General features: G+C 45.5%; 1 protein-coding gene across 2 annotated transcripts in view; it reads left to right on the top strand.

Annotated features, from left to right (window-relative positions):
- The first annotated feature begins 8,500 nt into the window (after positions 1–8,500).
- ddx39b (DEAD (Asp-Glu-Ala-Asp) box polypeptide 39B) overlaps positions 8,501–15,208 on the top strand; it is a 35,674-nt gene continuing 28,966 nt past the window's right edge. The window contains exons 1-2 of one of the 2 annotated variants that reach the window (XM_043678157.2): positions 8,501–8,792; positions 13,182–13,421. In XM_043678157.2, coding sequence (XP_043534092.1) covers positions 13,211–13,421 — 211 coding nt within the window. In that variant the 5' untranslated portion in view covers positions 8,501–8,792; positions 13,182–13,210. Of the gene's footprint in view, positions 8,793–9,430; positions 9,753–13,181; positions 13,422–15,208 lie in introns of those variants that run through there. The other variant, XM_043678159.2, reaches the window with a different exon arrangement.

Raw genomic sequence — 15,208 nt, forward strand, 5'->3', positions numbered from 1 at the left:
ACTTGGTGCATTTTGCTTTTCAAGAAAGAAATTTCCTGGCCCAATCTGAGGGAGCCATTGAATTTGCATGTATAAATATTACGTAATTATTACTGTTGTGCAGCAGGACCTCTCATAAAGCTTAAACAGAGTCAACGCATTTCAAAAAGTCCTCACTGTTGTCATGGAGGTACCAGTTATAATTTTAAGGGACAGTGAGGATTGCAGATGCTGGAGATCCAAGTCGAGAGTGTGCTGCTGGAAAAGCACAGCATCCAAGGAGCGGGAGAATCAACGTTTCAGGCATAAGCCCTCCATCAGGAGTCCCAGAGTCATACAGAAGTACAGCATGGAAACAGACCCTTCGGTCCAACCCGTCCATGCCGACCAGATATCCCAACCCAATCCAGTCCCACCTGCCAGCACCTGGCCCATATCCCTCCAAACCCTTCCTATTCAGATGCCCATCCAAATGCTTTTTAAATGTTGCAATTGTACCAGCCTCCACCACTTCCTCTGCCAACTCATTTCATACATGTACCACCCTCTGCGTGAAAGCGTTGCCCCAAAGGTCTCTTTCATATCTTTCCCCTCTCACCCTAAACCTATGCCCTCTAGCTCTGGACTCCCCCACCCCACATAAAAGACTTTGTCTACTTATCCAGTCCATGCTCCTCATGATTTTGTATCCCTCTATAAGGTCATCCCTCAGCCTCCGATGGTCCAGGGAAAACAGCCCCACCCTATTCAGCCTCTCCCTATAGCTCAAATCCTCCAACCCTGGCAACATCCTTGTAATCTTTTCTGAACCCTTTCAACTTTCACAACATCTTTTCATAGAAAGGAGACCAGAATTGCACGCAATATTCCAACAGTGCCTAACCAGCCGCAACATGACCTCCCAAAATCTGCACTCAACACTCTGACCAATAAAGGAAAGCATACCAAATGCCTTCTTCACTCTCCTATCTACCTGCGACTCCACTTTCAAGGAGCTATGAACCTGCACTTTGATCAGCAACACTCCCTAGGATCTTACCATTAAGTGTATAAGTCCTGCAAATATTTGCTTTCCAAAAATGCAGCACCTCGCATTTATCTGAATTAAACTCCATCTGCCACTTCTCAGCCCATTGGCCCATCTGGTCAAGATCCTGTTGTAATCTGAGTTAACCTTCTTTACTATCCACTACACCTCCAATTTTGGTGTCATCTACAAACTTACTAACTATACGTCTTATGCTCAAATCCAAATCATTTATATAAATGAGGAAAAGCAGTGGACCCAGCACCAATCCTTGAGGCACTCCAATGGTCACAGGTTTCCAGTCTGAAAAACAACCCTCCACCATCACCCTCTGTCTTCTACCTTCGAGCCAGTTCTGTATCCGTGGCTAGTTCTCCCTGTATTCCGTAAGATCTAACCTTGCTAATCAGTCTCCCATGGGAAACCTTATCGAACACCTTACTGAAGTCCAAATAGATTACATCTATTGCTCTGCTCTCATCAATCCTCTTTGATACTTCTTCAAAAACTCAATCAAGTTTGTGAGACATCATTTCCCACGCACAAAGCCATGTTGACTATTCCTAATCAGTACTTTGCATTCAAATACATGTACATCTGGTCCCTCAGGATTCCCTCCAACAACTTACCCACCACTGACGTCAGGCTCACTGGTCTATAGTTCCCTGGCTTGTCCTTATCACCTTTCTTAAAAAGTGGCACCACGTTAGCCAACCTCCAGTGTGAATATCGATGCTAGAAATATCTCAGCAAAGGTCCAGCAATCACTTATCTAGCTTCCCACAGAGTTCTAGGGTACACGTGATCAGGTCCCAGGGATTTACCCACTTTTATGCGTTTCAAGACATCCAGCACTTCCTCCTCTGTAACATGGACATTCTTCAAAATGTCACCATCTATTTCCCGAAATTCAATATCCTCCATGTCCTTCTTCACAGTAAACACTGATGCAAAAGACTCGATTAGTATCTCCCGCATCTCCTGCACCTCAAAGACCAGCTTGCAGATCTTTGGGGGGCCCTATTCCCTCCCCAGTTAGCCTTTTGCCTTCAATGTATTTGTAGAAACCCTTTGGATTCTCCTTAATTCTATTTGCCAAAGCTATCTCGGGTCCCCTTTTTGCCCTCCTGATTTCCCTCTTAAGAATACTCTTCTAAGGATTCACTCGATCTATCCTGTCTAAATTTGACATATGCTTCCTTCTTTTTATTAACCAAACCCTCAATTTCTTTAGCCATCCACCATTCTCTATACCTGCCAGGCTTTCCTTTCATCCGAACAGGAATACACTTTCTCTGGATTCTCGTTATCTCATTTCTGAAGGCTTCCCATTTTCCAGCCGTCCCTTTACCTGCGAACATCTGCCCCCAAACAGCTTTTGAAAGTTCTTGCCTAATACCGTCAAAATTGGCCTTTCTCCAATTTAGAACTTCAACTTTTAGATCTGGTCTATCCTTTTCCATCACTATTTAAAATCTAATAGAATTATGGTCGCTGGCCCCAAAGTGCTCCCCCACTAACACCTCAGTCATCTGCCCTGGCTTATTTCCCAAGAGGTTAAGTTTTGCACCTTCTCTAACAGGTACATCCACATCCTGAATAAGAAAATTTTCTTGTACACACTTAAGAAATTCCTCTCCATCTAAACCCTTAACATAACAGCAATCCCAGTCTATGTTTGGAAAGTTAAAATCCCCTAACATAACCACCCTATTATTCCTACAGATAACGGAGATCTCTTTACAAATTTGTTTCTCAATTTTCCGCTGTCTATTAGGAGCTCAACAATACAATCGCAATGAGGTGATCATCCCTTTCTTATTTCAGTTCCACCCAAGTAACTTCCCTGGATGTATTTCCGGGAATATCTCCTCCCTCAGTACAGCGGTCATTCTATCCCTTATCAAAAACGCCACTCCCCCTCCTCTCTTGCGTCCCTTTCTATCCTTCCTGTAGCGTTTGTATCCTGGACCATTAAGCTGCCAGTCCTGTCCATCCCTGAGCCATGTTTCTGTAATTGCTATGATATCCCAGTCCCATGCTTCTAACCACACCCTGAGTTCATCTACCTTCCCTGTTAGACACCTTGCATTGAAATAAATGCAGTTTAATTTATTTGTCCTACCTTGTCCCTGCTTTCCCTGACTGTTTGACTCACTTCTGTTCTCAACTGTACCAGTCTCAGATTGATCTCTTTCCACACTATGTCCCTGGGTCCCATCCCTCCAGTTTACTAGTTTAAATCCTCCCTAGCAGTTCTAGCAAATCTTCTTGTACATATCACTTCTACCTCAAAAGAGATTCCAATGATCCAAAAATGTGAATCCTTCTCCCATACACCAGCTCCTCGACACGCATTCATCTGCTCTATCCTCCTATTCCTACCCTCACTAGCTCATCGCTCCGGGTGTAATCCAGATATTACAACTTTCGAGGACCTCCTTTTTAAAGTACTGCCTAACTCTCTGTAATTTCCCTTCAGAATCTCAACCTTTTCCCTTCCTATGTCATTGGTTCCAATGTGTACAATGACGTCCAGCTGGCCCCTCTCCCCCTTGAGAACATTCTGCACCCTCTCTGAGATATCCTTGATCAAGCAACACACCATTCTGATTTTTCGCTGCTGGCCACAGAAACATCTGTTTGTACCTCAGACTAGAAAGTCCCCTAACACAATTGATCTCTTGGAACCCGATGTACCCCTTATTGCATTAGAGCCAGTCTCAATACCAGAAACTTGGCTGTTCGTGCTACATTCCCCTGAGAATTCATCACCCCTCCATTTTCCAAAACAGCATTCCTGTTTGAAATGTGGATAGCCACAGAAGACTCCTGCACTAACTACCTACCTCTCTTACCTTTCCTGGAGTTAATCCCTCTCTGTGACTGTATCTGCGAATTGTCCCCCATTCCTATAACTGCCATCAATCACATCCCCTTGCTCTTTTAAATTCCTCATTGCCTCGAATTGTCTCCCCAACCAATCCATTCAATCTGATAGGATTTGCAACCAACAGCATTTATTGCAGATGTAATCCTCAGTAATCCGTAAACTCTCCCTAAACTTCCACATCCAACAAGAACAGCATATCACTGTAATAAAGGCCATTTTTGCTTCTCCACAAACTGCAGACCCAGAAAATAGCACCGTCTTATTCTTCTACAAAACACTGCTCCAGTTAAATTTAATAGTTATGGCTTATATTTTAAGTTTAATCAAGAGACATATCTCAATAAAACATATAATCTAGAAAGACCTCCCTCTACTCACTACTGCAGACTTACTGTAAGGCCACGCTTAAATATTCACTTCTGTTTCTGTGCTGTGACCTCTCCCGAACAGGTTCCTCCAAGGAATTTCACTGTTTGTTAATTATCCCAGACACACTCTGATGTCCAGTGATACATGAATTCAAACAGCAAAGGCAGCAACTGTGCAGGTTCACTGCTGTGTCAGTTCCTTTCTCTCTCTCTCTCCTGCACTAATGCTGATGAAGGCTTATGTCCAAAATGTTGATTCCCCTGCTCCTCGGATGCTGCCTGACCTGCTGTGTTTTTTCAGTAACACACTCTTGACTGGTACAATTTTACCAAGCGTCTGATCTTCCTTTATCGCTCCTTCATTGCTTTGAGGGAGCTCAGATGAATAAAAGAGGTAGTGTTTCAGATCAGCGCGGATTTAACTGAATGGCAGAACAAGCTTGAAGGCCTGCAGATTAATTTTAAGCTTTCTTCATAGGTACAAGATTCCATCCGACATTCAGAATTATACAAATCACGTGCCAAAGCACACGTGAAAGGATGCAAAATTGTGAAAAAGGTATACTCTTAAAATCGTACCAACACTGAATGGTCTTTGCAGGGCAAACAAATCATTTGACATCAATGACAACCTCTAGCTAGACGGTGCTGTAATTTTAGTGATGAATTGAGACTTATAACAAAGGATATTTCAGGACAGGTGACTAAACATTTTATCAGAGGTAGATCTTAAGGATATCTAAAAGGAAGAGAGTTGGAGAGGGGAGGGGATGAGGGAAGGAATTGCAGAGCTCAGGACCCAGAAGGCATAAATGTCACGAATAGAAAAGATTTGGAGGATTATGGACTAGTTTAGTTTGGGATTATGATTGATATGGACTGGTTGAACAGAAGGGTGTGTTTCCATGCTGCATGACTCTCTACCAAAGCATGGGGTGACAGAAATGGTGGAAGCCCGAAGAGTCCGAATTGGAGTCGCACAGAGATCATAAAGAATTGTTAAATGTTAGAGGTCCACAGAGCGATTTTAACCCAACGATGAGAATTTTAAAACAGGGGCGTTACCAAAGTGTGAGACGGTGTGGTTCAGCAAGTGCAATTACTGAGTGGTAAACTGGACTTAGAACAAGTCAAGAAACAAGCAATTCGGAGGGGTTTTTTTGGTAAATTTTGAATGCCACAATTTTCAGGTTTGCAAATTGATCCGTAAACATAGCAATAAAATATGGGCTCACTGACCACTATCTCAACTACACTGAAAATAACTGGGGAGAATGTCAGGAGAAAACCTCCACATGAATTTCCGTGTTCAACAAAAGGTGACAACATTTTCATTTGAAAGAAGATTGTTTTGAAAGGTCATGTTTTAACACAAGATGTTCTCTTTGAGATCAGTTTCAGTGCTCACTCCCACATGTAGACTTATGTTCGGGGAGGTGACAGCCTAGTGGTGTTATCGTTCTGGGGACCCGGGTTCAAATCCCGCCAGGGCAGACAGTGGAATTAAGGATCTTAAGATGACAATTAAACCATTGCTGATTGTCAGCAAAAGCCATTGCTGATTGTCAGCAAAAACCTATCTGGTTCACTAATGCCCTTGTCTGGCCTACGTATGACTCCAGACTATCAGTGATATTGTTGACTCTTAACTCCCCTCTGGGCAATTAGGGATGGATTTAACCAGCAATGCCCTCGTGCCACGGATTAATAGAAAAACAAGTGCTCCGTTTCTGCGCACAAGTTTGAAAAACCTCTCACGTTGATGTGGGAGTGGGGTACTTCGCTAAGAATCAGCCTGTGTCAGCCATGGCTCACATTAGCAGCATGTTCACCTCCGAGTCAGATGGTCGTGGGGATCAAGACAACCCAACGCAGCGATTTCAGCACAATAGCCAGGCTGAAACTCCCAGTGCTGCACCATCAATGCTGCTGACTTCAGAGGGGATGTTAAACTGCTGCTTCTGCCCTCTCTGATGGATGGAAAACAGGTCCGTGACAACACTTTGATGCCTCAGTTAACATTTAGCTCTAATCAACATTCCTGAGAGATGAGTAATCTGGTCATTGTCACATTGTCGTTTGTGAGACATTTATGTGCAAATTGGATGTTGTTCTTTGTACATTACAGCAGTGAGAACATTTTAAATGCACTCCATTGTCTGTAAAGCATTTTGGGATATTGAAATGTTGCAAAATAGATCTTTAAAATGTTTATTCAATCTGCCCAATTTTGCTGCCCCTTCCCCCAAAGCTTTAAAATGGCTCCCCTCCTAGTCTACCAATACCTGGAGAATACCAAACTATACTCATCATCAAACAGTTAACCAACTATTAATCTGTACTCTGCTACCTCTAAACTGTGTTTAAAGTCACAATTAGCAGCTCTTGATGCCCTCAGGCTGACCTTTACCCATTCCTTTGTTTGTCCAACTGTTTTTTTCTCTCTCTCTTTGGACTCTATCTCCACCTCCCATTTACTCCTTCCCATCTCCCCACCTCATCTTCAACAAATATACCAACCTTTTCTGAGCTAGAATCAGTTCTGAAAAGGGTCACTGGACCTGAAACAGTAACTCTGCTTTCTCTCCACAGATGCTTACAAACCTTGTTAAGTTTTCCCAGCAATTTCTGTTTAAATTCATCTATTTCCGTCACTGTAACCTCCTCTGCCCGTAAAACAACTCCAACCATTCTGTTTCTTTGACACAACCTCATTAGCCCCAAGTAATGTCATATTAGTGTTGTACCTTCAACAGCCCAAACTCAATGTAGACTTTTCTCTCTTAATCCCTGCAAGCCCCTCCTGGCTAACCTTCCTTGAAACCAATCCCCTTAACTAAGTTTTTGCCACCCTCCTTGGCTCACTTTCCAGCAGTATGGATTTTTTTCAATGTTAAAGGCACTACATCAATGTATGTATGCTGTTGTTGTGTATGTACAATCAATGTTGAGTCTAGAAGACTTCAAAATATCTAATTGAAGGCTGAAGTGCTATTCTGCACTCAGTCCAGACTTCAACAATTTGAGACCATAGTCTCTACCCTGAATGTTTCCCTTTCTTTGCATATTTTGGATTATTTCCTTATTTTTGGCTTCCAGCTCTCAACAGATATTTCTTTCTTTTCTTGTCTTAGCATCATTCCATTATTCCAGCCTGGAGGACTAACAATTCTGACATTCTGGAGAGCACTTCATGGTAGATCGTGAAATTTTAATTTCACAAACTCCCAAACCGAAATCTAGCCTGAGGGTGACTACATAACTAGCATCTACTGTTGTGAAAACCCATCTGGTTCACTCATGGCATTTTTGGCAAGGAAATCTCATCAGTTCTGGCCTAATGTGATTCCAGACCCACAGCACTGTGGCTGACACTTAACTGCCCTCTGGGCAATTAACTTTGGGCAATAAATTCGAGGAAAGCCTTCAACACCCACATCCCATGAATTAATGACAGAAGAACCATCACATCTCTGTTACTTTCCCCTGTCCTAACGAAAGGACACAAACCTGAAACACTAAGCCTGCTTTCTCTCTCTCTACAATAACCTAGCTGCTGAGTATTTCCAGCATTTTGTGTTTCTGAGTTTACCTTGCATTGATTTCAGGAACCCTTGGCTTATTATTCTTGGTGTACAGAACAACGTCCTTCCCTTACTACTTTTTTTTCTGTTTGCATTAAGAAAGTGAAACACCTTCTTTCAAATAATCTCACAGTGATCAAAGATGTATTAATGCTGAGGGGAGCTAACACGTCTTGAGAAAGGGGGGAAAAAAAAGGCACTGTCTCAACCCCTCCCTATCCTCTAAAGCCTCTAGGCGCATGCGCAGCCACGGGAGAGGCAGGTGGGTATCGGTACGCATGCGCATCCCCGGCGGCTCGGTCCACCAGCTCCTGACTACACGTGCGCACCAAAGGACCTCCTCTCCGGAAAGTGGGCGGGCGTTTGCGGGGGTGGCGCCAGTGTGTCACCAATGCAGATGCGTTGGAACGAGCGGCCGCCCGTCCCGATTGCGCCTGCGCATCACGGGGGGGGGGGCGGGTCAGCTCAGCTCAGCTCCCGGCATGGCGCATGTGCAGTGGTGGGCCTTTTGACGTCTCCCGCCGCTGGAAACGCGGGCGGCGAATCCCCGATAAGGGCTGTCCGCTCAGATGCCTTCAGTCACCAAGGCAACGAGTGTTCAGCGGGGTTGAAGGAAGGATTGGGTTGGGTGGATGGGAATTAACCTCCTTCCGACCCGAAAAGACCGTTTGAATACTAGTCCTCACTGGGAGGAATCCTCCGCCTGTAAAGCCCAGAGGAACGCAGGGGAAGGAGTTTCCACCGAGATGAGAAAACCGGCGCTGGGGAGGCAGCCTCGACTCTCAGGGTCTTGAGGAGGACGAGCGGAGGGGGTTGAATGGAGTCGGTGAAACCCGAGTGAAGACAGACGGGGAGAGACAAGGGATCGGCGATTTGTGCCCCGTTATCCAATCGAATATATATATATATATATACACACGCCAGGTGTAGGTTCCGCGGAGGTAGGTTGAGGAGACGGCGGGAGGGATATGACCGGTTTAAAAAGTTCTCCGCGCGATGGGTCGGAAACGCGGCGGGGTGAGGGTGAGGGTGGGGGTGAGGGTGGGGGGTATTCGTCCCTTTCCCTCCCCGCAGCGGCTTTGAATGGAAGAGGGTGGCGTACAACCAGGGCTGAGGAGCGACACTTTATTTCCCCTCACCAACCCCCCAGAATCCCCGGGGAATGGAATTCTCTCTCCTCTCTTTCCCTCCCCCCCCCCCCCCCCCCCCACACACTCTCACCTCCGCGCTCCCCCTGAGGAGAGGGGATGGTACAGCCCTCCCCGCCCGGATGGAATGGAACCCCAACCGCTCCCACTCCGTGTGTGGGGGGAGGGGAGGGGGGTGAATGGAACGTTGCCCGGGATCTCGCGCCCTGCCGCTGCCGGGGGGAGGGGAGGGGGGGGGGGTGAATCCCCTTCCTCCTCGTCGATCTCCATCTCCTGCAAAACCAACTGGTCTATTTTATCGAGCGTTTGCTCTTTTTTTTTGTTTTTGCACTCGCTTCATCTTTCTATCCCGCAGCCTCCCTCGGTTTTTCTCCCCACCCCCTTCCCATTTTTTTTTGCATAACTTTTTGTTTTCCAATTTTGCAATATTAGCCTCGGCTCCTTGGTCCAACATTATCTCCCACTGTTCGGTACTGCTCGTTTTGTGGTGAGGGGGCTGAGATGGTGTTGCGAAAGACAAGGTTCAATATGTTGTGGCCTGTTGCGCCGATCGCATGGAGGGGGAGGTCTACAGTGCAAGAAAAAGGCCCCATCAGCCCATCGCGCCGGCGTTGGTGAAAGACAGCTCTTGATTTCTTACGTTAAGTGCTTGACCTGATGAAAGTGTGTCATTCAGAAACCTGGGAGATTTCGATTGAAGTATTTTGGAAGATGTTAAGGGCTGATTTTTCACTACCCTTCCTTTCATATAAGGTGCAGGAGTGGAAATGCTGCTTTCGTTGCCAAATGTCAGAATTTTACACATAGCATATAACTTCCCCATTCTTTTTGTTAATTCATCCACTGTGGGAATTTGCTTCTCTGTATCTATCCCATCGAACACTTTATATATAGTTTCTTAACATATAGGAGTAGAAAGGTTGCCACAAACGACCCCTTCATCTCTGAACCAGTGTAACACAAGCCTGTACTGAAAATGTGTTGCTGGAAAAGCGCAACAGGTCAGACAGCATCCAAGGAGCAGGAGAATCGACGTTTCGGGCATGAGCCCTTCTTCAGGCATGCGCTTTTCCAGCAACACATTTTCAGCTCTGATCTCCAGCATCTGCAGTCCTCACTATCTCCCCTAATACAAGACTGTTACAAGGAAGTTTACAGGATTGGAGGGTTGGAGCTATAGAGAGAGGTTGAATAGGCTGGGGCCATTTTCCTTGAGCATCAGAGGCTGTGGGGTGACATTAGGAGTTTATAAAATCACGAGGGGCATGGATAGGGTGAATAGTCAAGGACTTTTCCCCAGCATAGGGAGTCCAAAGTACAAGGCATAGGTTTAAGGTGAGAGGGGAAAGGTTTAAAAGGAACCTGTTGTAATTGTACCAGCCTCGACCACTTCCGCTGGCAACTCATTCCATGAGGGATATTGGCCAAATGCTGGCAAATAGGACGCTATTATTTTAGGCTATCTAGTCGTCAAGACGGAGTTACACCAAAGGGTCTGTTTCCTGTGACCTGTCAGTGCATCTTATTTCCTCTCCTCTCGTTGCCCCCCCGAAAGCTGGGAAAATAGTATTAGTGGCTAATGATGTGAGGGTGAAGCTTCTACATCAGGCCCACCCATGTTGATAGTGATAGATCGTTATCCCAGTCAGATACAATGTCTTTGAAGAGAGAGAGAATTTGACAAAGAAACGGGCAGAATGTCAGGATATAGAACAACTCAGGAGAAAGTGAGGACTGCAGATGTTGGAGATCAGAATTGAGAGTGTGTTGCTGGGAAAGCTGAGGAGCAAGAGAATCGATGTTTCGGGCATAAGCCCTTCATCAGGAATGAGGCTTCTGGGCTGAGGCTGAGAGACAATTGGGAGGGGGTAAGGTTGGGAGGAAGATAGCTGAGAAAGCAATTGGTAGATGAGGGTGATAGGTCCGGAGGGTGGTGCCATGTTGGAGGCTTGGGACTGGGATAATATGGGAGGAGGGGAAGTGGAGAAGCTGTTGAAATCCACATTTAGTCTGTGTGGTTGCAAAGTCCCAAGGCAGAATATGAGGTGTTCTTCCTCCAGGTGGCAACCGTTTGGCGGTGGTGGAGGCTCAGAGATGTTCTCTGAAATGGTCCGTAAGAAGGTGTCCTGTCTCCCCAATGTAGAGGAGACCAGACCGGGTGCAACAGATGCAGTAGATCACAATGTGGTCTCCCTTACATCGGAGAGACAGAACATCTCTGGGACACCCGCACTGCCCCATGCCTGAACACTTCAAATCCCCCTCCCACTCCGTCAAGGACATGCCAACCTCCACCACCAACCCATTACGACCCAACGCCTGGAGGAAGAACGCAGCACGGTGGCACAGTTGTTAGCATTGCTGCCTCACAGCGCCAGAGACCCGGGTTCAATTCCCGCCTCAGGCGACTGACTGTGTGGAGTTTGCACGTTCTCCCCGTGTCTGCATGGGTTTCCTCCGGGTGCTCCGGTTTCCTCCCACAGTCCAAAGATGTGCAGGTCAGGTGAATTGGTCATGCTAAATTGCCTGTAGTGTTAGGTAAGGGGTAAATGTAGGGGTATGGGTGGGTTGCGCTTCGGTGGGTCGGTGTGGACTTGTTGGACCGAAGGGCCTGTTTCCACACTGTAATGTAATCTAATCTAATGTAATCTAATCTAAACGCCTCCTATTCCTCCTCGAAACCCTGCAACCACACAGGATAAAGGCGGATTTCAACTACTTCCTCATTTCCCCTCCACCCACATTATCCCAGTCCCAAGCCTCCAACTTGGCACTGCCCTGCGTATCTGTCCATCATTCCCACCTCTGACCTATCTCCTTTTCCTTCATCAATCATCCACCAACACCCCCCCCCCGTCTCCCGCACTATTTATCTTTCAGCCCCAGCCCACAAGCCTCGTTCCTGATGAAGGGTTTATGCCCAAAACATCAATTCTCCTGCGATGCTGCCTGACTTCCTGTGCTTTCCCAGCAACACACTTGATTATAGAACCACACAGATCTGTAGTGCTGATGCTGGATCTTTGAAAGTGATGTTAAGTTAATTCCATCGCCTCCACTTTGTGTCCACTTTATTTTTTCTGTTTTGTGATTTTAAACAATGCCATTGCTTGTAATTACTACAGAATTAGATTTATAATGTGATTTTGTTTTTTCTTATTACATTCAGGATTTGGTACAAATTCCTGATTGCAACAAATGGTGTCTTACTCAGTTCTACCTTTTGATCGCTTCATTCTCTGCATGCTAGCACTAAACTACAATGCAGTCAGTATCATAGTATAGACTTTTAGATAATATGAAGTCAAGAAGGTATATTTACGTTAATGTCAATCTCTGACAGCAATTTTGTTACTATGGTTGCATGACCCATTGAAGCCCTCCAATCAATCTCTTTATTACTATGCAGTGAGCAAGCAGTGTGCCCCAGAGTGTTAAGAAATGATGAGCGATGATTCTATTCTTTCAACCTCACCTTGGCAAAGCATCCCTGTTCACAGCAGAAAGCTACTTAACTCTTTGTGTACAGATTCTACACAAAATGAGATAAATGGATAGTTTAAACTTGCATTACAACACCATATTTTCCACGTAGCTCTGATGTCATTATAGAATCACAGAATCCCTGCAGTGTGTAAGCAGGTTATTCGGCCCATCCAAAGACCATCCCACCAGATCCACCCTATCCCTGTAACCCAATGTTTCCCATGGCTAATCCACCTAACCTACACATCTCTGGACACTTGAGCCCATTTTTGCATGGCCAATCCACCTAACTTGTATGTCTTTGGATTGAGGGGAGGAAACCAGAGCACCTGAAGGAAAGCCACGCTGTCAGTGGATTATATTGTTTCTGGTTGTTTTTTTCTTTATTAAATCCTCCCTATATATGGGAAGTTGCTCTGTTCCTCTGCCTCCTGATGTGCCACCTGAGTGATATTGTATTTATTTACGTTGACCTAATCACCGCAAGCATAAACTCGGTTGGGAAGAAGCGGGTACGGTTGCGGATAAGGTTCGCGTGTCTTTGACTAAGGTAGTACAGGGCTAGTGCTTAGGAGTTTTAAGAGATCTTGGCACTCCTGCATCCCCAGAGCAGGGTCTGACCAGCGTGTCCAGATTGTCTAATTTCCAAGTTAAGACTCTCATGTCCTTCCTTTCTCCTCCTTCCCCCTGCTTTAGAGAAGGACAGCTACATTTAACACCACAGAATGGCGGAAAACGATGTTGACAATGAGCTTTTGGACTATGAGGATGACGAGGTCGAGAACCAGGCAGCGGGTGATGCGTCAGAGGTGCCGCTCAAGAAGGATGTGAAGGGCTCGTACGTGTCCATACACAGTTCTGGGTTCCGGGATTTCCTGCTGAAACCAGAGTTACTGCGTGCCATTGTTGACTGCGGTTTTGAGCACCCCTCTGAAGGTACAAGTCTCTAAGGCCTATTTTTTCAATTTTGTCGAATTATAATGAAGCCCCCTCCCCCCAAGCAGGCAGTGATCAGCAAAACAGTGACTTACCCAAAGTCCTATTAGCTGTCAGCGCCATCCAGATTCCTGAAGTACACAACACTCTTGTAGAACCCTCAACTCCTGTAGCTTGTGCAGGAAAATTCAATGTTTTCTTTGATCTCTCTTGCTCTCTCCTGAGCCACTCAGGTTACATAACATGACAACCCTGGGTTTAAACATAAAATCAAGCTCAGGCATCTGATGATGCAGACAACCCTTCAGTAGAGTCATAGAGATGTACAGCACGGAAACAGACCCTTCAGTCCAACTGTCCATGCCAACCAGATATCCAACCTAATCTAGTCCCATTTACCAGCACTTGGCTCATATCCCTCTTAAACCCTTCCATTTCATGTACCCATCCAGATGTCTTTTAAATGTACCGGTCTCCACCACTTCCTCTGGCAGCTCATCAACTGCAGCATTTAAAAGGCATCTGGATGGGTATATGAATAGCAAAAGTTTGGAGGGATATGGGCTGGGTGCTGGCAGGTGGGACTAGATTGGGTTGGGATATCTGGTAGGCATGGTCAAGCTGGACCGAAGGGTCTGTTTCCATGCTGTACATCTCTATGACTCTATTACTCCTGGAGTGGCTCTGATGTGAGCCACGCTACCCACTATGCTGCTAGTTTGGTCTCTTGGACTGGAGGTAATTCATCAGGCATTATGATCTGAGAGCATTCCATGTTGGAGGGATATTTTGTGGGTGAGGAGAAACTATGAAGGTGACAGTTGACCCTGATTAGGTTCTTGCCTCTTCGATCCAGTCCATTTATCTTGCAGATTGACATCAAGAAAGGCAACAAAAGCTAACTTCACCCTACTCTGTAACAGCATTACTGCTACCTAGTGTTTCTCCTCCCTCTCTTGGGGCATTAAAATCATAGAATCTTTCAGTACAGGAGGATGCCATGCACCGTTTTGTGCTGCTTCTTTGAAACAGTTGTCCAAACCAGCCCCACACTGCAATCCTTTTCCCTCAAACTCTTCAAATTCAAGTGCAAGGGCAGATGCTTTTTAAAAATGATGATACAACCTGGTTTCGCCACCTTTTTCAGGTGATATATTCCCGAGGAATGCTGAAGAATTTTCTGCTCGCAACCGGGCAAACCCCACCCCGCCCAACCCTGTTCTTTTGTGATTATTTGAAATCTGTAACCCAACTGGTTAATGGACCATCACTGCCATATCGAACCCGCTTCAGTCAGTTTCTGCCTGTGAATCTGATCCACTAGTCAGGAAGACAGTGACTGGGTCTGCTTGTAGTCTCAATTCTACTTTCCCACCTCCAAAAGACTTCACTCCCTTGACTATCAAAAATCTCTTTAATTGAGCATTGATAAAATTTAAAGGATCAGCCTCCACTACCTTCTGAGGAAGACAATCTGTACTCTTTTGTTTTAAGTAAAAGACCAAACAAAAATCTTCATCTTTGTGAGCATTTCCACTGGTCCCTTAATGTAATGAGACAGAGGTCAAGTAGTTAAGGTCAGCAAGGCGGCCTTTGTATGGAGCCGCAGAAAACGGAGGAGGTACTAAATGAGTATTTTGCATCAGAACTTACTGTGGAAAAGGACATGGAAGATATAGACTATAGGGAATTAGATGGTGACATCTTGCAAAATGTCCATATTACAGAGGAGGAAGTGCTGGATATCTTGAAATGGGTAAAGGTGGATAAATCCCCAGGACCTGATC

The sequence above is a fragment of the Chiloscyllium plagiosum genome, unplaced genomic scaffold (assembly GCF_037043375.1).
Source record: "Chiloscyllium plagiosum isolate Xiang-an unplaced genomic scaffold, Cpla_swu_hap1 HiC_scaffold_35, whole genome shotgun sequence".
Taxonomy (NCBI): domain Eukaryota; kingdom Metazoa; phylum Chordata; class Chondrichthyes; order Orectolobiformes; family Hemiscylliidae; genus Chiloscyllium; species Chiloscyllium plagiosum.